Source organism: Ostrinia furnacalis, unplaced genomic scaffold (assembly GCF_004193835.3).
Source record: "Ostrinia furnacalis isolate ACB-3 unplaced genomic scaffold, ASM419383v2 OfSCF1277, whole genome shotgun sequence".
In the NCBI taxonomy this organism is placed as follows: domain Eukaryota; kingdom Metazoa; phylum Arthropoda; class Insecta; order Lepidoptera; family Crambidae; genus Ostrinia; species Ostrinia furnacalis.
Genome location: NW_021131516.1, coordinates 26,496 through 49,056, shown reverse-complemented (window position 1 = coordinate 49,056; position 22,561 = coordinate 26,496). Strand labels below are relative to the sequence as shown.

Sequence of the window (22,561 nt, the reverse complement as noted above, 5' to 3'; positions counted from 1 at the left end):
CAGACCAGTTCCGTGATTGAGATATTGATTTTAAACAGCTGATGCACCTTTTGGAGACTTGCAGTTAAATTATTTTGTTTTCAAAATATTATACTAGCGTAAACTTCCAGTCATTGTACCGAACACAACAAAACTATATTATTAAGGTTGCTCTAAAAACAGGTACTGCAAACTGATCTCTTAAAGAAGGCGACTGATCTCATAATAGAAAGATATTATTTGCAGTGTCCAATGACTGTCTGTGATATTTTTACAGAAAAAAACCTCAGAGAAATCGGTGACAATAAAAAAGACTATCGCAAACTTCGAACTCGTTCTGTTTTCCTCCGATCAATTTTGCTGCGGTTGAAGATATACTCATAGTTTACTTTTTTCTTTACTTTACTTTCTGGAAACTATTTCAACTTTCACCGATTGAGTTTTACTGACAGTCCAGTTGTGATGTGAGTTGAGTTGTAACAATGCATTGTTACAATTCAACTCGCACTACAACTGTCTGACCACATTGCAATGTGGCAAATTCAGCCTAGAGCATTAAAAAGTGATATAAAAATTATTTATACCATTTTTTTTACAATTGAATTAGACAAACCATATTGCAAGTAAATAAAACTTATAACTAATTTATTTTACACTTAGAAAAATAATTATATATTTTTTTTGGTGAATAGGATTTGCCTACCTAATTTAAATTGTTAAAATATTGAGTATTTGCTTTATTATACGAACTTTTCAGGGCCTTTTATCTGTTTCTTTAAAACTAGGCCTGGTTTCCTTTAGTAAATGTTTCCAAGGTTATGAGAAACAATGTGTCTAAATCGGTTATTTGCTGTTTCGATAACTAATCGCTGAATGGATAATTATATTCCAATAGAAACTAGATACTCCGTGAAACACATGTTTTAAGTCACTCACGTGTATCTGGCAGAATAACAAACCCTTTCAGAAGATGTTTATTCACGCCTATATTCGAGTGAGGAACGCATACATTATAGGTAGTAGGTACAATTCGTCGAAATGCCCAGTATCGCGGTTTCTTCTAGCCTGACCAAACGTTTAAAAAGTATACTTACCAATAAAAAAAATGTAAGAAAGTTTTATTATGGCCAGTGACAAAAAAAATCAATATCATTGTTCAAATGTTTCATAAGGAAAGTGTACTCTAATGATACGACTTTCTTAGTATTTTCTTTGTTACAGATATCTTATGTATCTTTCTAATACAAATAGCCAAATCAAAGCCAAAGTCAAGAACCAAAATAGTTATGTTTGCTGCACCGTTCTTATCTTTTATTTAATTTCACACTTCATAGAGATTATATTTTTAATATTGTATCAATTATCCACACGCGCAGGCAATTTGCCAAACGAAATTCAAGTTTTGAAGCATTCCGATTAATCTGCATCCAAGATCAATAATGTTATTCATCTTCTTTCGTAAATACGGTCTGCCTAGTGAGTGAAAGATCTTCTTGAGGCGTTTTACAAAGATAAAAATAAAACAATAAAATGGATTGCTCTCGGTATCTCAGTAAGGGAAAAAGCTGGTGCTCATAATATTTCAAATATCCAATACGAGTAGAACTGGTATAACAAAGGGGAATCGTGTTGCTCCAAGAGGCGCTCTGGGACTGAGGTGTGACGTTACACGATTTACGAGTAATTCTTCTCTTTTTTTCACGTGTTTATCTGTAGACGTTTTATAATAATTAACACAATAATAAACCTCTGTTTGTTTACTGCGTTTTTATGTTTAAGCTCCTGGAAAATTTTGAAGTTTGAGATATATTGACTTGGTAGTCAAATAGGCAGGTAACCTACTCGTATCTTCGAAATATGAGACGTCCAACTTACAACACCTACAAATTTATCATTCTGGCTACATTTGTTTTAGAGGTTCTGCTAAATCTTTATGTATACGAAACCTTCGTTTTCCACAGTGGCCTCTCGAAGGGAACGCACATGATGAAGGCTTGTATGATGTATGAAGAATCTCCCAGGTCAGGAATATGGCATTATTTTTTCTTCTTTGTGTAGGTAAGCTGACTTGTAATAAACAGCTGTATTGTAATAAACAAACAGCTTTCGAGTTGACTGGATTGCACTGCCCAGTTTAATTGTGAACCTGATGACATTTGTTATCAGTATATTTGCTTACTGATAACCACGAGCCGTGGGCGGCTTTAACGCCAACTTCACGAGCCGTAAACCGATATTTATAATATTAACGTTTTCAAAGTCAATATATTTCCCTTTCATTTGAAAACAATTGAATATGTTTCGATGAAAATTTAAAATTGTTATTTATCTTAAAACAATGAAACTGAAAACTCAAATCCCATGTTTTTATAGCACCAATCAAAAACAAACTATTTTTCATTACCTCAGATATTACATCCGTCAACCAGTACCTACTTAATATTTAAACCGACGTCTACTATGTTTCCTTACTTCTTTAAAACTACTTATCTCCGTGTGACCCATCTACTATAATGGAATAAGTGAACTGTTCCACCATATTCTCCACACAATATGAAATTACATTTGAATTCCACGCACGCCCCATCTGCATCGTACGAGCCAAGCAAGGAATTACAATTTCCCATTTATTTATTTATTTTGCAGCCACCTTATCTCGTAAAGCATTAACAACGTGTGTCTTAGAACAGTAAAATTATAAGCAGTAGGTCCACTTTGAACAGAATAAACTTCTTCATTTGGTTTCAACCTTAAGAAAAAATAAAAAATGTAGTTATGAGATCTTTTTCTAGTCGAATGATATTACTCATGAATAGCATTATTTGGCTGTGGGACATGGTATGTAGTTATGTATAAAGTTTGTTCTGTTTCTTACATTGTGTACCTTTTACCAGAAATTTAGACATTTCCCAGAAGACACATAAAATATTTTGATTTAGTTTCAACGGGACACAATTTCAACGAGACACATTTTCAATCAGACACATTCCCACGTGGACACATTGCAAACTGACACAATACAGTCAGTCGAATAAATGAAAGTGAAATGAAAAATATTAACATTAAAATAACTATATTTTATTACAATTAAAAACAAAATTAAACAGAAATAAGCATCTTCGCGTACTTTCCTTAAATCAATAAAAAACCTAAACATAACATAGACCAATCAATAAAATTTACCTTGGCTTTTATGAGGGGTTAGGAGGTCAGCTAAAATTCAGATTTCGTGACGTTTCCGCACATAGATATTGTATCATCAGTTAAATGTTTTAATGAAAAAAATAAAATGTGTTAATTGTCATGGGTATATGTATTCGTCTGCCGTTTGGTGTAGTGGTTCAGAACGGACTACTGTGCCGAGAGGTCCCGGGTTCGATTCTCGGCCGGGCAGAAATTGAAATGATGCATTTTAATTTCTGTGACCGGTCTGGGTGTTAGACTACTATACTTATAATAAATCTGTAGAGAAGTCAATTCTGTACATGAAATATATTTTCAAAATAACTATCAGGGGGTGATTACTGATGCCAAAAATGCAATCAGTAAATTTTTTGTCTGTCTGTCTGTATGTTCCTTATAGAAACAAAAACTACTCGACGGATCTTAACGAAACTTGGTACAATTATTTTTCATACTCCTGGGCAGGTTCAGCAAGGCAGGCTCCTGGATAGTATACTTAGGAGTTTTTTTAGACCTTTTGTATGAAAAATCTAAACCGCTTAAGTTAGACGCTTATTGGCATGCAGGTACCTTAGTAAACTTAAAGCTTAGTTACAACAGGATATTGCAAAATTAGAGTTAGCGGGAAAAAACATTTGTATGAAAAAATCTAAACCACATAAGATAGATGAAGGGGATAATAAAACGGGATCCACGCGTACGAAGTCGCGGGCGGCCGCTAGTCTTTCCATAATTGATGTGTCCACGTGGGAATGTGTCTGATTGAAAATGTGTCCCGTTGAAATTGTGTCTCGTTGGAACCAAATCAATATTTTGTATGCAACACAGCGAAACATTTGTGGGTAAGTTACTACATTTATTTACACTATGGCGTGTATTTTCTACGCAGAAAGAATACTGTCTTTTTACAGACGTATTTACTTAGGAAGGCTTATCTTAGGCTTGACATTAGGGCATGCAAAAACCGAGCGGTTTGGAAAAACCGGTTTTTTCGGTTTTCATTTTTAAAAACCGAACTAAACCGGTTTTTTCGGTTTTTTCGGGTTTTTCGGGTCGACTGTTTGTAAGTAAATAAAAATGCTGCAAATTATAATAAAAATAATTTTATTTCTTTTATATTCTAGTTTGACAAGATGAAGTTACATGTTCTGAACATAATATTGTGAGATCAATTGAATAGTTTAATTAAAAATCAAATATAAAGAGATCAACAATAGGATACTTCGCTCATTAGCAAAGCAAAACCTTTGGTCAGGACTTCTTGGCGGGCGTCATGTTAGCGGTTTTGTTTTATTTCCTCAAATTCGTGTGTGGGCGACTATTAATGTGTAATAATGGTGGATTATTAACCATTGAGTGTTCGTGAACGTCCATGGGTGTGGGCAAGTGAAGCAAAACAGTGCATCGTGATTCTTCTGGTTCTCTCAAGTTGTCCATAGGAGGTCTCAGTAAAGCACCACAACTTTACTGAGACTCAAAGGGTGGGAAAGGGNACGATGTATGTGGCCCAGGGGTTACTGTAGCCGCTAAGGTTTGAAACTTCTTGCTTAAAATATTGTAGTCTTTGGCATAGACTACGACGGTAGTCATGGAGATAGGAGTTTGTTATCTCGTGTCAGATGTAAATGGTGAAAAGAAAACTCATGATTCGTGTTATTTTTATGCAATATGTAGGTTTTTTATAAAAGTGGAATCCCGAGTGATCTGCAAAACCCATTCTATTATTATATACGATTCGGCTTCGATATCTATAATACAATAGGAGTTTATTTCATGTGTCAGATGACAAGGGTGGAAACAACCTACGATTCATGTTGTTTATTTACGTGCAATATGTGGGCATATTATAAAAGTGGAATGCCGAGTTGTATTTCTAAAACTTGTTCTATTATTTTATACTATTTGGCTGCGAATCGGCGTGACGACAATACAAAACATTTTTCGCGAATCGGTGTTCATACATTCACACAATACATTAGACGCCATGTTGTCATAAACGACATATTATAAAATCGCTGTGATTTAATATTCTTAATCATTAATTTTATGGCAAGTGTCCATCAGGAATCATTGTTCTTACACACAGAATCATATTATTTCGCTTTCGGGTAGTAATATGTCAAAATTGTTGGTTCTTAGGCGAACAATGTATGGAGAACGAACATTGTCCTTTGGCATAGAGATTAGAGATGAAACGGATAGTTGTTTGGCCGGATACCGGATACCGGATATCCGGCCAGCTGCTAGGCCGGATAGCCGGATATCCGGCGGCCGGATAGTTGGCACATAGTCTCGTTTCATGTCGTGACGAGTTTAGCGCCGCACAGGTGCTTCGAACGCGATCAGTACCTCTAGTACGAAAAACTTTCGAGTTCGTTTCGTTGCGTATTCAGTGTCATCGAAAAATTTTGTATGAAAAATTAAACAGCGCCCCCTATATTATAGCCGCCCTAGGGGGCGCTGTTTAATTTTTCATACAAAATTTTTCGATGACACTGAATACGCAACGAAACGAACTCGAAAGTTTTTCGTACTAGAGGTACAGTGGGTCTCTTAGTAGACTAGACTAGTCACACTTTTCGAAAATCNTATACAGTGTGAGTCACGTTAAAGTGTACATATGAAAATATGTGAAACTAGACCTATTTTTATCGACAAAAAAGAGGTCAAAAAATTTTTGAGATTTTTTTTAAATTTTTTATAGAATTTTATTTCTTCCAATTACTTATCGTAAAGAAAACGTAATAACTTTTAAACTAAGAGGTATATCCTGATAAAATAAAAACAGTAATAATGCTAAATAACAGGCGATACTAAAAACATACATAAAATACCCAGAAAATGCCAACAAATAATAAAAAATGATACATTTTGAAAAAAATCTGCTTAAAAATTCGTATTTTTTTGGTTATTTGATAAATTTCTCAAAAAAATGCCCCTATAATAGGTGGTTTTTATTACTTTGTATTATTCTCTATCGTATTATCTTTGAAAAACCAAAAGTTGCATGTCTCTATCCCTATCACAACATTTGCTATGATCGTTTGAACTAAGCCTCTCCGGGCGCGCCATTCAACGCTTCGTTAACAACGAAACTGAAAATGGCTCTAGATTTGTAATTTTGATAAAGACAAGTTAGATTTCAAATAAAAACCAAAGATTTCGAAGTAAAATAAGCATTTTAGTTAAAATTAAAATTGTCTCTACCTGTAGCGGAGAATAATGTTGAGGCAGGCCTTTGTTCACACGATCATAGCAAATGTTGTGATAGGGATAGAGACATGCGATTTTTGGTTTTACGAAGGTAATACGATAGAGAATAATACAAAGTAATAAAAACCACCGGTTATAGGGGCATTTTTTGGAGAAAATTATCAAATTACCAAAAAAACACGAATTTAAAAGCAGATTTTTTTCAAAAAGTATCAAGTTTTATTATTTGTTGGCCTTTTTTGTGTATTTTGTGTATTTTTTTAGTATAGCCTATTATTTAGCATTATTACTGTTTTTATTTTATCAGGATATACCGCTTGGTTTAAAAGTTATTACGTTTTATTTACAATAAGTAATTGGAAGAAAAAAAATTCTATAAAAAATTAAAAAAAAAACTCAAAAATTTTTTGACCTCTTTTTTGTCGATAAAAATAGGTCTAGTTTCATCTATTTTCATATGTACACTTTAACGTGACTCACACTGTATATATGTGAAAGAAACATGTTTATTAAAATATTTATATATGTATATCAAGTAATCGAGCTTTCTTCAAAATCCGAAAAAATCGTGTAGCGCCTGAATAACAAAACATACAAGCTCACTGAAAACTGTATTCGATCCTTCTTAATACGTATTATAACCAAAAATGTTTCAAAAACGCACATTCATGGGTCATTGAATAATATCACTAAAAGTAAATACGACGGTGCTATAACTTTGACGTCAAAATACAAGGAATCAGCTACACCAAGATGAGCGCATGTCAACCTCATAATTAGAGCGTTTATTAAACAAACATAAAATATAATATTCAGCTTGAAATGTATCGCTTAAAAAAAGATATATGCACAAAAATATCAAATTGTAAATAACGGCTGGTTACCCGACCAAATTTGAATGCATACAAAAAAGCGACGGATTCATACACATCGATTACCTTCCACATTGAGTGTATTAAACTTAAGCTGTTGTTAGTACAGTCGTGTTCAAATGTTTTGGCAATTATTTTAAATAGTCGTATTTTAGATTGTTAATGAAAAATAAATACAATTTGTAACCACATCAAATGAAAAACCCTTATTATTTCTCTTCTTAAGAATCTCTTATCAGTTTATCTTAAAAAGTATTTAATCATGACGTAAAATCACAGATCAATATCGTTCGAAAGACAAGACACTTATACTGGACAAAGGCCTCCCTCAAGGATTTCCACAAACACCAGTCCTGCGCCACTCGCATCCAGTTACCTTCCGCGACCTTCACCAGATCGTCAGTCCACCTAGTAGGTGGCCTGCCAGCGCCACGTCTTCCGGTTCGTGGTCGCCACTTTGTGGTGGAACTTTCCTGCCTCAGCGGCCATAAATTGCTAAAAATGTTTTATAGACATGAAAGAAAAGTGATTTAATTTTGTGTTAGAAGCTAAAGCCTATAAGGATGGATGGCCGGATAAGGATGGGTAGCTTGGGGTCATTGGACAAAATTATACGTGCTCACGGACCAGGCTTTATTTATTTATTTACACTTTTGCACATACAACTGTACAGTGGCGGACTTAATGCCAGGTGGCATTATCTGCCAATCAACCACTTTAGTATTAATATAATACACATATTTCACGTCAAGACTTAATTGTAAATTATAATATAGGCGCACTTATACATTACTCATGCCAGAGATAAGAAATAAAGTTTGTCATTAAAATTTATTTTTTACTTGTTATTTTGTACTTCAGTGTACTTCGGTACAACAAATTTCTACCGGTTAGTTGGTATAGTTAAGAAGGTCATCGATATGTATGAATCCGTCGCTTTTTTGTATGCATTCGAATTTGATCGGGTAACCAGCCGTTATTTGCAATTTTATATTTTTGTGTTTATCTTTTTTTAAGCTATACATTTCAAGCTGAATATTATCCCAACTAATCCCAACTAATATTATAAATGCGAAAGTAACTCTGTCTGTCTGTCTGTCTGTTCCGCTTTCCCGCTTAAACCTCGCAACCGATTTTGATGTTTGGCATAGAGATAGTTTGAGTCCCGGGAAAGAACATAGGATAGTTTTTATTCCGGACAAAATTCCACGCGGGCGATGACGCGGGCGGAAAGCTAGTATTTTATATTTGTTCAATAAACGCTCTAATTATACGGTTGACATCCACTCAACTAGGTGTAGCTGATTCCTTGTATTTTGACGTCAAAGTTATATATAGCACCGTCGTAATTACTTTTAGTGATATTATTCAATGACCCAATTCAATTAATGTGCGTTTTTGAAACATTTTATGGTTATAATACGTATTAAGAAGGATCGAATACAGTTTTCAGTGAGCTTGTATGTTTTGTTATTCAGGCGCTACACGACTTTTTCGGATTTTGAAGAAAGCTCGATTACTTGATATTTATAAATATTTTCATAAACATGTTTCTTTTACATATACGCACAAATCAAGAGCTACTCGTGTGTGTTTATTCTATAGGCGCACCTATAATGGTTTTAGAGATAGAGCATTCTGCAAAACGTTACCCTGGCAGGAAATGCAAAATCTCGAAAACCTGAAGACGCACAAATCACACTTTCAGCTCACACAATAGAACAAATATAAGCTATCTGCTCGTACACAGTTTTTCTCTTTCCGATCATTCGTTTAGAATTTTCCTGCTAGAACAACGTTACTCCAGCAGGAATCGTTTTTTCCGTTTTGTACCAAAACGACAGCACGCACAAATCTCTAATTTGGCGCACATTTACACCACGTTGGGAACTAATTATACGTTCTACTCATATCACTCTAGGAGCTACTTTCCAGCTGGAGTAACGTACACACTCAAGTGCTTATGATCGTGCCGAGACTGAAACTGGTCTATAAAATTCTTAATCGCCGAATTTGTCTGGAAAACCTTTTACTTGGCTCGGGTATTTCAAAATAGCCCACGTGATAGTTGAAAAATTAAAAAAAAATACGATTCTGTACATCGGCTAAAAGACAATAAGTAAATCATAGATATAAGTACACATTATAAAATAGTTTGGCTGTGTTTAACAGTTACCGATTCTTGTTTTAAAGGGTCGTCATCTATCATTTATTTAATTAATTTAGATAAGTTAAAGTTTTAACCCTTGTATTAGACAGTTAAATGATGTAAGAAACCCTCGTTTAGAAGTCAATGTTACATTTTGTTACAAGCAAAACTATTGCTTTATGTAAATTAAACGCGTTTCTTAGTACCAATTTAGAAGGATCTGCAAAACATGTCCTCGCACTATACTGTCATGAATGAAACAAAGAGGTTCGATCATGAATATTTTATTTTAGGAAATTGATAACAACCATTTATAATAAGGTGTTTGTAAAAAAGCCATTTTGTTTCTGGAATTTGCTAGAAATTGAATTTTTAGTTACAAATATTTTGACATTTATCTTAATTATTTTAGTAATGACCATTTTGATATTACATGTATGATATGCATAGATGAAGCAACATAAAAATGACAGTAAAAACAAGAAAACCAAAAACAATTAAAGGAAACTCATTAATGAGAGATACTAAAATATTTGTAGTGGCAAATTGTGTAAAGTATGAACATAACAAGTATTTATAATTCGCAAACCTTTAGTTAAGCCAGGACAAATTTCAGAATTACGATTATTGTCAAAACTGGTTCAATTAAAAGTATTAAAACACATTACATCGTGACCCAAAACTCAACCATAAGCCGGCGCCATCTTTTTCCCATTTTTCCTAAAGTAATCATACTTGTCCACCCGATGGTGCCGGCTTACCGTTGAATTTGAATGTTTATCCCAATCACAGGAAGACATCTAAGTATGCTTGAGTTTGAATCTAGATTCATTTTAATAACTTGAGCACAATAAAAACGTTATAACCAAACAAAAATGTTTCATGATGAATTTTTTAAACAAACTTTAAAAATAATTTTATGAAAAATATGATGATGATGTTTAAAAAAGTTTACTAACAAATTCGCATTTTGAAATCGTTACGCTCAGCAAATTTTTTACTAGCATTATTAAAAAAACTATATTGCCAACATCTTTTAAATTACACCATAGAATATTTTCTTAACAAAGGACTTATCTCGTGTGGTTCAATCGTAATATCTTCATTATAGGTATGTATAACTTTCACAAAATGTTGCCATGTCAAACCAAGACACAGCTGTGAAGATCTATCCTTTTTTTTAGAGATATTTACCATTAAAATACATGAACAAGACCACAAGCCCATTTTCACGGTAATTATATCACCAAACATTTAAAAAGTTTGGAAGTGGTCATCGTTTCGCACACTGGTGGAATCTCATTAGAACGCACTAAAATCGGCGAAAATTATTACCTACTATCCCTAGACCTAGTCAAGCTCAAATGACCTATTGACATACGCACTTTCTTTATTTTCTTTCTTTCTACGTGGAAAATCCCAGAAAGGCTGCGATTTGATCATATTTTCGGTATCTTCAAATGTTTGAGGCAGATCCTGCTTAGCTGTCTCTGGTAAGTTGAGTGCTAGGAGTATGGCCAATATTGCAACGCATGCACAAATTGTCAAAGGGAGATAGTACGCGACAACTTGAAGATATGCAATGAAGGGCGATATTACTGTGGCTACGTATCCACATATATGTATTATAGCTGATCCTGAACCACGTACTGGCGTTGGAAGCACCTCAGCAGACCACTGCATGGTCGCATTACATGCTATGTTTATAGTAAACCTTACCACCATAGCGCATAACACAGAAATTAGTCCATCAGCTAGAAATGGTGTGAACAATGAAAACATGCAGCATACAAGGCACACGCCAATCATCATCCACTTTCTACCAGCGTAATCCAAAACAAACGAAACTATTAGCAAAGACGGCAACTCAGTCAATGAAACAAGAGTGAAAGATAAAAAGAAGTCAAATTGTAACTGTCCCACACTTCTTGCTGATACGTCAAATATGATCATGAGGCACATATACACCAAACATATGCAAATAAACATTTTTCTTAAAACTGAACTCTTCAACAACTGCAACACACTCGCACTTCCAGTATTATCTGCTTTTTTTGTCGCTGATACTATAAATTGTTCCACCATTTTTGACGGAATCGGTTTTTTATTTATTCGTCCGACCGAAAGGACTTTATCGATAGTATCTTCCACTCGTCCTTTGGACAATAACCATCTCGGGCTTTCCGGCATTATAAATGGGGCAAGGAGAGACAATGCCAAAGGGACACTAGTTGCCAAGCCTATAGCTTTCCAATGTCCGCAAGCCAATGAAATCCATGGCAGTATAGTCAATCCCAATGTGAAAAACAGCGCGAAAGGCAAATTTGCCATCAATGTACGGTATTTCGGAGCCACATACTCTAGGGCGAGGAGATAAGTCATCATCATGCAGTTGTCATATCCCATGCCAACAAAAAAGCGGCAAACGGTGAATTCAATGAAATTTCTTGAAAAGGTACTACCAATACCTGCAACACATGCAATCATATTGGCACAAGTCGCAGCCGGCAGCCGTCCGAAACGGTCAGCAATCCATCCCACTATGAAACCCCCAACAATTGATCCAACGAAGAAGAATGACTGCGCTGTAGCTTGGTAGCTGCTCCTGTCACATACCCATCCCATCTCGCTTGAAATAGTTGGATAGGGAATCTCAGATGTATTGAATTCCCAACCATTCACACAAGTTGCCACGGGCCAGGAAGAATTAGGTTTCTGACCAGTACTTAAAACTTCACTCCAGTTTACGACGTATGCTTGACAATGGGAATATCCGAATCGGTCATTTGAATCAGTTGGGATTGCTATATTTCTTCGCTCTTCTACAGTCAGGTTCTCAAGCTCTGGAATCCAACACCAATGATTTGGGGCAGCTTCAGTCATAAACATCTGGCCGAAATATGTGAAGCCACCAAAAATGTAGAAGGGAAACGTAGAGAAAAACAGTAGCCATTGGTAGCGACCGAATTCTCCTGCGCTGGACAAAAATGTATCGAAATCGACTTCTTTGCTATCTTCTTCTTCAGATTTTGACCCATTCTTATTTCCATGATTCACCTCCTCCATTCTTACTGTTTTTAACTGTTACGGTTTTCCAAATTTTTATGGATATCGTATTTAAAGTGTTCGTCTAAAACACGTCTGAACGGGTGTGTTACTTATTCTGACGAAAATAAAACAATTCATACGGTTTTTATCAAGCGCCACCATGCAAAGATAAACAAAAAGTTTATTTGCATATTCTTTACATCACAATGTGAATTTTTAAGATTGTAATGTAATGAAATTTAAATTGAAATATAATCCATTACCGCGCTCCAGTGACGTTTAGTAAGCCGATAAGAAAGGATTACGTTGGTTCGTGATTTCCATGTTTATCTATTTCTAAGTCATAATAACGTGACAAGTCTGTGTTAAAACTCCAGAATTATGGTTTAATTGCTGCACGAGCTTGTGAATTTCCTGATGGTAACCTATCCCCATCGCCCATTGACGTTAGCAACACGCAGAAGAGTTTCCGATGGGTGGCTTTAGTTTTTTTATTATTGATTGATCCTGTCAATGTTAGGTACCATGTACCATTAGCTGCTAGTTATGAAGGATTGAACTTTTGGTTAGTGGAACTTATCAGCTGGGATCGAACTTTTATGTACATCCCACATAAAATTAGTCGTTTACACATTTATAAAATACATATATTAGTCCAGTAGAATTAGCTTTTAAATCGGAAATAATTCCTACTAATAATATTGTTTTAATGGCTTCATTGGTTGCCCATTAAGATTCTCCTAAGTTTTCGACTTCGACGGAGTTGTGCTTAAGTGGTGGGGGCCCCCGAAAGGGGCATTTTTTCGGTTTTCAGGTTATACCGCGTAAAGGACTTACCCTATCAAAAAGTGGTCTTCATGACGGTTGAAGGGCACTTAATCCTGCATTGAATAAGACCAAATTCATATGTTTTGGACAAACCGTTCTCGCGCTAATGTTCGGCAAAGTAGAAAATATACGTATAATTAATGACCCTCTTCACGTCCAATGGTTTGTTACCCACAGGCTTCCAAGTCTTGGAAAGGGCCACCTCAACTAGTGTAACCCTATCAAGGCTTACGAGCTTGATGCGCCTATCCTTGTTCGTCCCAGCCGTTCCTTAACTGCGGTTGCTGCACCTCTTCCTGGCACTCACCTGAACGACTCTGTGTTACATACTGTGGCTGCCCCTCTTCCTTGTATCCTCCTGCATGACTACGTTGCCTAGCCGTATGCCTGGTCTAAGGTTCGACGCCAAAAATCAACAACAACAAGTTCAGATTAAAACGCTGAAGAGTTTTTTGTTTGTTTGTTTCAACGCGCTAATCTTAAGAATTACTAGTTTGATTGAAATCATTATTTTTGTGTTGAATAGCTCATACATTGAGGAAGGCTATAGGATATATACAATCACTCTACGACTAATAGAGGCGAAGCAGTAAAGAAAAATGTTGCAAGCACGGGAAATAGTATTTAAACTATTTTCACTCGTACGAAGTTGATTTTGTGGCGTCGAACCTTGGACCAGGCATATGGCTAAGCAATGAAATCGTACAGGAGGGTACAAGGAAGAGGGGCAGCCACATTAGGTAACACAGAGTCGTTCAGGAGAGTGCCAGGAAGAGGTGCAGCAACCGCAGTTAAGGAACGGCTGGGACGAACAAGGATAAGCGAATCAAACTCGTGAGCCTTGTTAGGGTTACACTGGTTAAGGCGACCCTTTACAAGGCTTGGAAACATGTGGGTAACTAGCCATTGGACGTGGAGAGGGTAATTAATTATACGTATATTTTCTAGTTTGCCGAACTTTAGCGCGAGAACGGTTTGTCCAAAACATATGAATTTGGTCTTATTCAATGCAGGATTAAGTGCCCTTTAACCGTCATGAAGACCACTTTTCGATAGGGTAAGTCCTTTACGCGGTATAACCGGAAAACCGAAAAAACGCCCCTTTCGGGGGCCCCCACCACTTAAGCACAACTCCGTCGAAGTCGAAAACTTAGGAGAGTCTTAATGGGCAACCAATGAAGCCATTAAAGCAAAAAAATCTTTTGTAGGAATTATTTCCGATTTAATCAATTTTTGTGTTTAATTCTACTGGCCTATATCTTGCATGTTAGTCATCCAAATAGCACAACTACCCAAGGATATCCTGAAACCTACTTAATGAACGTGACGTCGAATAACATGTTAACAATCGACAAACTAGTCATGCTATCATGAGTGAGTATTGAAGACGAGACATGACGTTACGTTAGATGTTCGCCAATTTTATTTTGCATGATATTTTCACTTACAGCCAGCTGGCTTTTTACATATTTTATTTTACGCTACGTTAGCAAATTGGACACGGGAACAATTCCTGTTTTCATTTTTTGCAAATTATCGGATTGTCACTGTCATCATCATCATAGCAACTGACAAAATACAGCTACAGCATCTGATCTTTATCATCTTATTAGATAAAATTTATATTGTAAGTACATTCTGGTATAAAATAAGTTCTTTATCAGTATGCCACCATGACACCAGTGGTATATTTACAATATTTTATGGCCAATGACGTTAACATTAACAACGTTTGTTTATTAATAAAATCAAAATGATCTAGTTCTTAGAAGATAATTTTGAAGAAAAAGTTCAAAGCGTTTTATTGTTGGGGAATTTTGTTTGTTAATGGGCCGTCGAGAGTGCTTTGTGATGTATTTGATTGACGTTATGCTGACAAATATTATTATATTTCAATATGTTATTACGGTTAATGTGTACGTGATACTAGCTAACGTACATTTTATTATATTTTTAGTTCATTTCGGAAAATTGCTGTTAACTTAATGGGTTTTTGTTTATGTTTTTCTAAGAAATTAAAACGTGCGTAAGAACAACCAATTTTCAATTCAAAGAACATTGTTTTCCAGTAAAGCTCGTAATTACGGCTAGTGTATTTTAAAACTAAAATAATTAAAAATAATATTTTGCATATGTACCAGTCTATTGGGTTTTTATTGCTTTAACACAAACATTTTCATTAGCACACAACTGACCAACTTAGTAATGAAATTGAAACACTGAATCAATTGCTTAATTAAAATAGGTAAAAAAGTGTTAGTCCAGAGGGCACAATAATTTTAAGCTGCGCAAAAATAAACTTGAAACTTTTTAGCAAGAAAACAGATTAAAAAATAATTTCGCGCCAATCCCACTGACAAAGAACACAAAACATTGAAAATTTAAATGTGGAACTTACCGCGATCGCTGGACTTATCCGTTCGATGCGTGGCAAAGGAAAACTTTTCGCGCAGTCCGGGGTGCGTGTATACGCGCGGTCGTGATGGTCATCCCACGGTACTAGAGTAGATAGGGCGCCATTGGTGCAGGCATGCGTGTTGCGCACTTCATTGGTAATGTCTTTGCGCGTTTGCGATGTGTCATCCGATTGCAACGTTATGTTGAAACTCAAAAGAATTAAACCGCAGCTTAAGTTCTTCCTTATCCATTAGGTAGGTAATTGTGCCAACTGGGGGGGACGGGACTAAAAATATCTATTACGAGGGGCGGCTGAAAAGTCTTGAGCCTAGGGTATTAAAAATGCCGATAGAAAAGTATAAAAAATATATTTTTCTATTTAATCTCCCTCTACTACAACGGAGTTCTTACATTTGTGTAAAAGAGCTTGTTGACGATGGCCATCAAGAGTAGATACTAGGTAGCTAGATCTACGTATTTATGTACCTTGAGAAATATGTAACTAAAATAATTATTAATTATCTTTGTGTTTTGTTTATGAAACTTATCTGTTACTAGATTTGCCTCTTTGAGTAACTGAAATATGTCCTTAGAATGCTATATGTACCTATGTGCAATTATCTATTCTTACAAAACTAAAATGTTACCTATACTATATCCAAATGTTTAATACGGTTGTTTACCTACAATGTTTGTTTGATTTTGGGATCAATAAATAATACGCAACTCCGGGTGCGCGTAGGTAATAATATTGTCGCGCCTAGAACATGCTAGAGCTAGCCGTTAGCGATGCGGCCCGCTGATTGGCCGGAGGCCTCTGTCCTTTTATGGCCAGAAGCCACTCGCGGCCCACCGCGCCGCACACGCGGCCGAGAGCCGCGCCAGTCGTGATCCAACAACTTCCGCGAACGCACGTACGCACCCCCGGACGCGCCTTTCGGTTCTGGTAGCGCGGTCCCGCTCGCACTCGTTGCGTGCGAGCAGGCCCCAGTTGGGCCCCGCGTGCATAGCGACGCGCTGGCCGATAACGCGGCCTCCCTCGCACTCGTTGCGTGCGAGCCGCCCCCACTCAGGCCCCACGCATCTGCCGACGCCGCTGCTTACATACCTACGGCAGCGCGCGCGCTCCATCTCACTAGCGATGAGTGTTTAGGCACTGTAGATTCACCAACTTTATTTAGCGAATGTACAAACAGAGAATCGTTGCCGCGCATACATGATGTGCCTCCTGTCGAATGTAATATTATTGATAGATTATTTTGTTCACAATACGAACATGATTTGTTACAGTTGCAAATTTTGTCTTTAGAATCATTAGGAATAATGAATGAACCTTGTAAATATAAAGATTTATATGTGATTAATATTTTAGAAAGTTTAGGAAAACTTGTGGACGGTTTTTGGACTGAGGGCTTGCCGTGGACGCATGACGTCATTACTTTGCCGGACTTTTATCGAAATACCTTTGACCGCTTGGAATCTGAGCTCAGAAATTTGATTCTTCGCGGAGATCGTTCGTGGTGGCCACGAAAAAGATCTCGCAATAGTACAGGATTAGATAGGTACTTAACAAAAATAAATATTACCTAATGATTAAATTTTGTAAAAAGTTAATTTGTTATCTTAAATTTATATTTAGTTACTTACTACTGTATTAAATTATCTTTCTTTTCTTTGGTTTTGACGATTGATCACGTTTACTGCGTGCAACTGAAAATTATTGTTTATACTTTATCGTTTTTATAACATCGTCCTATCCTAATACCTACTTATGAATACTGTATTAGAACCGCGCAACGCTTGGATGAGCCGTGCTTGAGGCAACTGGCACTAAGGTCTGGGACCAACAGCTGTGATGAAGTGACCAGTGACGCGCGTAGTATAACTTAGGTTATGAGTGTCGCAAAGCGACACTAGGGGGGAGATTGTTGACGATGGCCATCAAGAGTAGATACTAGGTAGCTAGATCTACGTATTTATGTACCTTGAGAAATATGTAACTAAAATAATTATTAATTATCTTTGTGTTTTGTTTATGAAACTTATCTGTTACTAGATTTGCCTCTTTGAGTAACTGAAATATGTCCTTAGAATGCTATATGTACCTATGTGCAATTATCTATTCTTACAAAACTAAAATGTTACCTATACTATATCCAAATGTTTAATACGGTTGTTTACCTACAATGTTTGTTTGATTTTGGGATCAATAAATAATACGCAACTCCGGGTGCGCGTAGGTAATAATATTGTCGCGCCTAGAACATGCTAGAGCTAGCCGTTAGCGATGCGGCCCGCTGATTGGCCGGAGGCCTCTGTCCTTTTATGGCCAGAAGCCACTCGCGGCCCACCGCGCCGCACACGCGGCCGAGAGCCGCGCCAGTCGTGATCCAACAACTTCCGCGAACGCACGTACGCACCCCCGGACGCGCCTTTCGGTTATTTTCACTTACAAACTGGACTTTCATTTCTTTTATTCATCTCATCGTTCACCCATCGACCTCCATCGCCTACAGAGCTTTTAACCCACTCAAAAAAAAATCGCAATCTTTGCCTTCGAAATGAGCCTTTAAAAATTGTTAGGATTATGGCCAAAGATGTCCTAAAACTCCTGCGAAGTTGTGACTCGACGCTGGTTGTCGAGAGCCGTGAGCTTTTTTGACATCGCGCGCACCTCTATTTCATGTGCAAATGAGTATGAAAAATATCGCCGATACGTTCCTTGCTAATGCCTATGGCTTCAGCTATCTGTCACAGCTTAATTCGCTGATCTCTAAAGCAAGATTCTTTAACTTTTCATTATTTTATTCGTTAATGGCGAAATCTGGCCGCTCTGACTTGCGGTCATCTTTTAGCGACTCCCTGTCATGCTTGAACTATCGGATCCAATCTTTCATGATGGCAAATGAAGGCCCAGTCTCCCCATAAACTGTAGACATCTCTTCAAATGTTACCGTCAGCATTTTGTCCCTCTTTTTGAGGAATTTTATGACAACTGTGTACTTTAATTTCGTACATTGCGCGGATGACTGAGACATGATGATGTTTACGGATTAATTACTAAAAGCGTGATGACGCAAATGAAATTAAACTTTGTACATAGGCTCAAAACTTTTCAGCCGCCCCTCGTATGTTATGTACCTTGATTTGTCAACTTTTATCTCAAAAAACATTTTAGAAGATTTTGTTACGACAATATTTTAAGTATTTTACGCGTAAATATAGAAAACTAGCTTTGGCGTGCGACTTAGGCTCCATTAATTTTGTTCTGTCTCAAAGAATTTATCGCACGTTCCTTTTTCAACAACTATGGCATGTTTTACTGAGTTTCAAACTATCTCCATAAAAAAATCATCAAAAGCGGTATAGTGGTTTACAATGTACATTTCACGCGGGTGAAGTCGCGGGCAAAAGCTAGTAAAAACATAATTTGTAAAAAGTCTACACATCAGACGAGTCTGCTATGTAAATTTCCAGGAGCCGGCTGGTTTCGATCCAGCTTCCTCTTGCATGCAAAGCAAGCGCTCTACCAACTGAGCAAACGGCTCCAGTTTATAAGCGACGAAGTTCATCATAGCTTTCAAACTTTGCACGTTTCCAATTTGGTGGAAATCCACTAAAATAAAAGTAGAATAATAATAATAAATATAGAGGTTTTACACGAATAAATATAGCTCTCGTTTGAAAGTGTCTTATTTAAAAAAAAACAAAACAGCGCCTATGGTCGATTTTATTTATTTTAATGCTTACGATTATTTGATCAAAATCTACACAAAATACTAATTCATGGAAACTTTATTTAATAATATATTTTTTTTTCGTTGTCAAGTAAGTTTGCTCCCATATAACTTACAAAATCATTTTGAAAGCATCGGGTCCTAAATCCGATGCCTTTCCAAAAATACAGCAAAATAAGTGCCTTTATTAAGTATTGTTGTGAATCGTTACTTCGGTATGGCACAGTAATGTACGACCAGACTTAACTAGTCAGGAAAAAACCAAATTAAACCGCGTGCTAACTTAAGGCAACGCCATCTAGCGAAATATGCTTGTGTTACGAGTCGGTGCACCACAAAAGTCGAGCAGCGGCGGGGTTCGAGTGTTCCTCGAGTAGGAGGGTCCGAAACCTTTACCGCTTGGCTATTTTCACTAAATTTATTACCATCATCGTCAAATCTGTTTACATAATCTCTTCGTACTCTTCGTAGCATTTAAATTGATAATATTACGAATATTAGGTATTGTCAGTAATAAGTATAACGTTTTACCACTAAAGAGTAGGCAAAAAATTACCCAGAATCCCCAGAAATTTCATAATTATGTGCTGTTGTTTCATAAAAGTTACGATGTGGTATACTAGATACACAGTAAATAAATCATATAATAATACACTCAACATCAAATAAATCGCACCTCCCGCAACAAGCACTTTCAAACGTATGCATCCCCACTTTCCACCAATATTGGCACCATTTAAAGCCTAGTTCTAAACTTCATTTCATTAAAGGAACGCCAAAAATGTGTCTTTAGAAGGATCCAGAGTCACTTCTTCAAAAAATAGGAGTGCATTACCGCAGCAAAATTTTTATAAATGTTGTGTTTAAGAGAGTCGAGAGTATAGCAGATAACTAGTTCATCGTGAGCAGAAATTTGTCCACTAATAGCAAAATTCGTTCAAATTATAGTTTTAAAGTTATTAGGAAAAAACAGATTTTGCTGGGGTAATGTTTGAAACGTTACCCCAGCAAAATTTTTTTTTGAAAGTCGTTCTATCCCGGAACCAAATACATGGATAGATAGCTTTTGTTGCGTAGTAATTTGTCCACGAATAGCAAAATTTGTTCGTGTTCCAGTTCTCAAGTTATTCAGAATTTTGCTGGGGTAATGTTTTGTGATGTCCCAGATCTCGTAAATGGCTCAACGCANTTTTATAAATGTTGTGCTTTAGAGAGTCGAGAGTATAGCAGATAATTAGTCCATCGTGAGCAGAAATTTGTCCACTAATAGCAAAATTCGTTCAAATTATAGTTTTAAAGTTATTAGGAAAAAACAGATTTTGCTGGGGTAATGTTTGAAACGTTACCCCAGCAAAATTTTTTTTTGAAAGTCGTTCTATCCCGGAACCAAATACATGGATAGATAGCTTTTGTTGCGTAGTAATTTGTCCACGAATAGCAAAATTTGTTCGTGTTCCAGTTCTCAAGTTATTCAGAATTTTGCTGGGGTAATGTTTTGTGATGTCCCAGATCTCGTAAATGGCTCAACGCAGAAGTTTGAAAAAAATACCAATGATAGACCTTGATATGTCCAAATTAGTTCAAGCATTAGTCATTGATTTGAATGATAAACACCAGTGTAATTAAATGATTTCAAAAATCAGATAAAACGGATTTGTGAGTAAACCAGTACTCTTACAAACGAATAAAAAGGTGTAGCATGTACCCTTGGTACACCTTTATAACCACAGTAAATATTATAAATGATGTGGCTTTGCGCAAAAGAGAGATTTCAAGAAAGGACAATGGGCAAAATGGTACCCGGCTCCAATAGATATGTGTCTAGTATCGTTTGAAAGGTGAAGTTTTTTACCAAGATGAACAACTTTTACTATGACCACCAGCCCCAGATCTGGTTGTGTACGAAGATATACATACTTTTTTGCAGAATGGTACCCGGCTCCAATAGTTATGTTTGTAGTGTCATTTGAAAGGTCTTACCAAGACGAACAACATTTACTATGGCCACCAACCTCAGATCTGGTTGCGTTCGAAGATAAAGATACTTTTTGTGTAACCTAAGTATCATACAATATGAAGGGGGACGCGCTCGGGGCAGGGCACCGACGAGATGGTCGGACGCGGTGAGGAAGACGGTGGGCAGGAGTTTGCATCGTGCGGTCCACACAACTTATGAACACTATCTGTGGTCGCGATCCTCATCAGTGAGGGACCGATTAAGAAGAAGAAGAAGTATCATACGTGTCCATCGTATGGTACTTAGGTTATGCGAGAGAGGAAGGGTTTACTGCTCCAGCATCCTTCCTTAACTCTATAATTATTGATGGGGATAATTGTGAAATAAATATTTTTATTTAAAGAAGTACAACCCCCTTATTAATAAAAAGTTACACATAGGAAGAACTTTGGATTAAAATGAAATTTCCATATAAAATGTCAATTTAAGCCAGAGTTCAACTAGGGTGTAACTTTTATTAATAAAGGGGTTAAAGTTTTATTACTTCTTAAGGGTTTTATTCATAATACATACTCGTATACATGGATGATTGTGTTATACTTTCATTATAATACTTAGTGGAATTACTGCTTTCAAAACGTGAATTAGAACTGGCCCCATAGCAGACATTTTCCTACATCTAAAGGCCTTTTAAAATATATATTGGTTATGGCTATTGGAGCGGGTACCACTTTCCATACATTTGTGCCCATCATCCTTTATGTTAAAAGTCTTATTTTCGTGGCCGAATACGCAATTCCCTTATAACAAGGGAACATGGCATACAATGGACAAATTAAAATGTTCCTTGAATAAGCTATCCTGTTAATTTCAGCTTTATATTATGGCTTATAAGAAAGTTATCGGCCTGCAAAAAAATATCAGGAATTCTTCTATAAGCCGACCAAATTATAAAGGTCACAAAAAAGCGACCGTTCCATACATAAGGCTTGTCATCTTAAATCAACGGTATGATATCGAGCTTTCGTCAGTACAGTTGCGAACAAAGGTGTTGTGTTGAGTTGAGAGGTCAGATTATTGAAATAAAAATAATTTACATTACAGATAACAATGAGAGGATGACATTGCAAGGCCGCAAGGTGGTGCCAGTCCAGTCTTAAATCCGTTGATATATGCTGCATCTGCCATCTTTTTGACT

General features: G+C 36.5%; 2 protein-coding genes and 1 non-coding gene across 3 annotated transcripts in view; all 3 read right to left on the bottom strand.

The window, feature by feature from the left end:
- LOC114352233 (uncharacterized) overlaps positions 1–15,815 on the bottom strand; it is a 40,239-nt gene extending 24,424 nt beyond the window's left edge. The window contains exon 1 of the mRNA XM_028303755.1: positions 15,671–15,815. The gene's annotated coding sequence lies outside the window, so the exon portion shown is untranslated. The remainder of the gene's footprint in view (positions 1–15,670) is intronic.
- LOC114352236 (carcinine transporter-like) lies at positions 9,824–12,529 on the bottom strand. The gene has a single exon (XM_028303757.1). The coding sequence runs from the start codon at positions 12,460–12,462 to the stop codon at positions 10,747–10,749; it is 1,716 nt and encodes a 571-aa protein (XP_028159558.1). The 5' UTR covers positions 12,463–12,529; the 3' UTR covers positions 9,824–10,746.
- Positions 15,816–19,144: 3,329 nt separating the features above from the next.
- TRNAA-UGC (transfer RNA alanine (anticodon UGC)) lies at positions 19,145–19,218 on the bottom strand. Its single transcript has one exon. It is a non-coding gene; the product is annotated as a tRNA-Ala (tRNA).
- Positions 19,219–22,561: the final 3,343 nt, after the last annotated feature.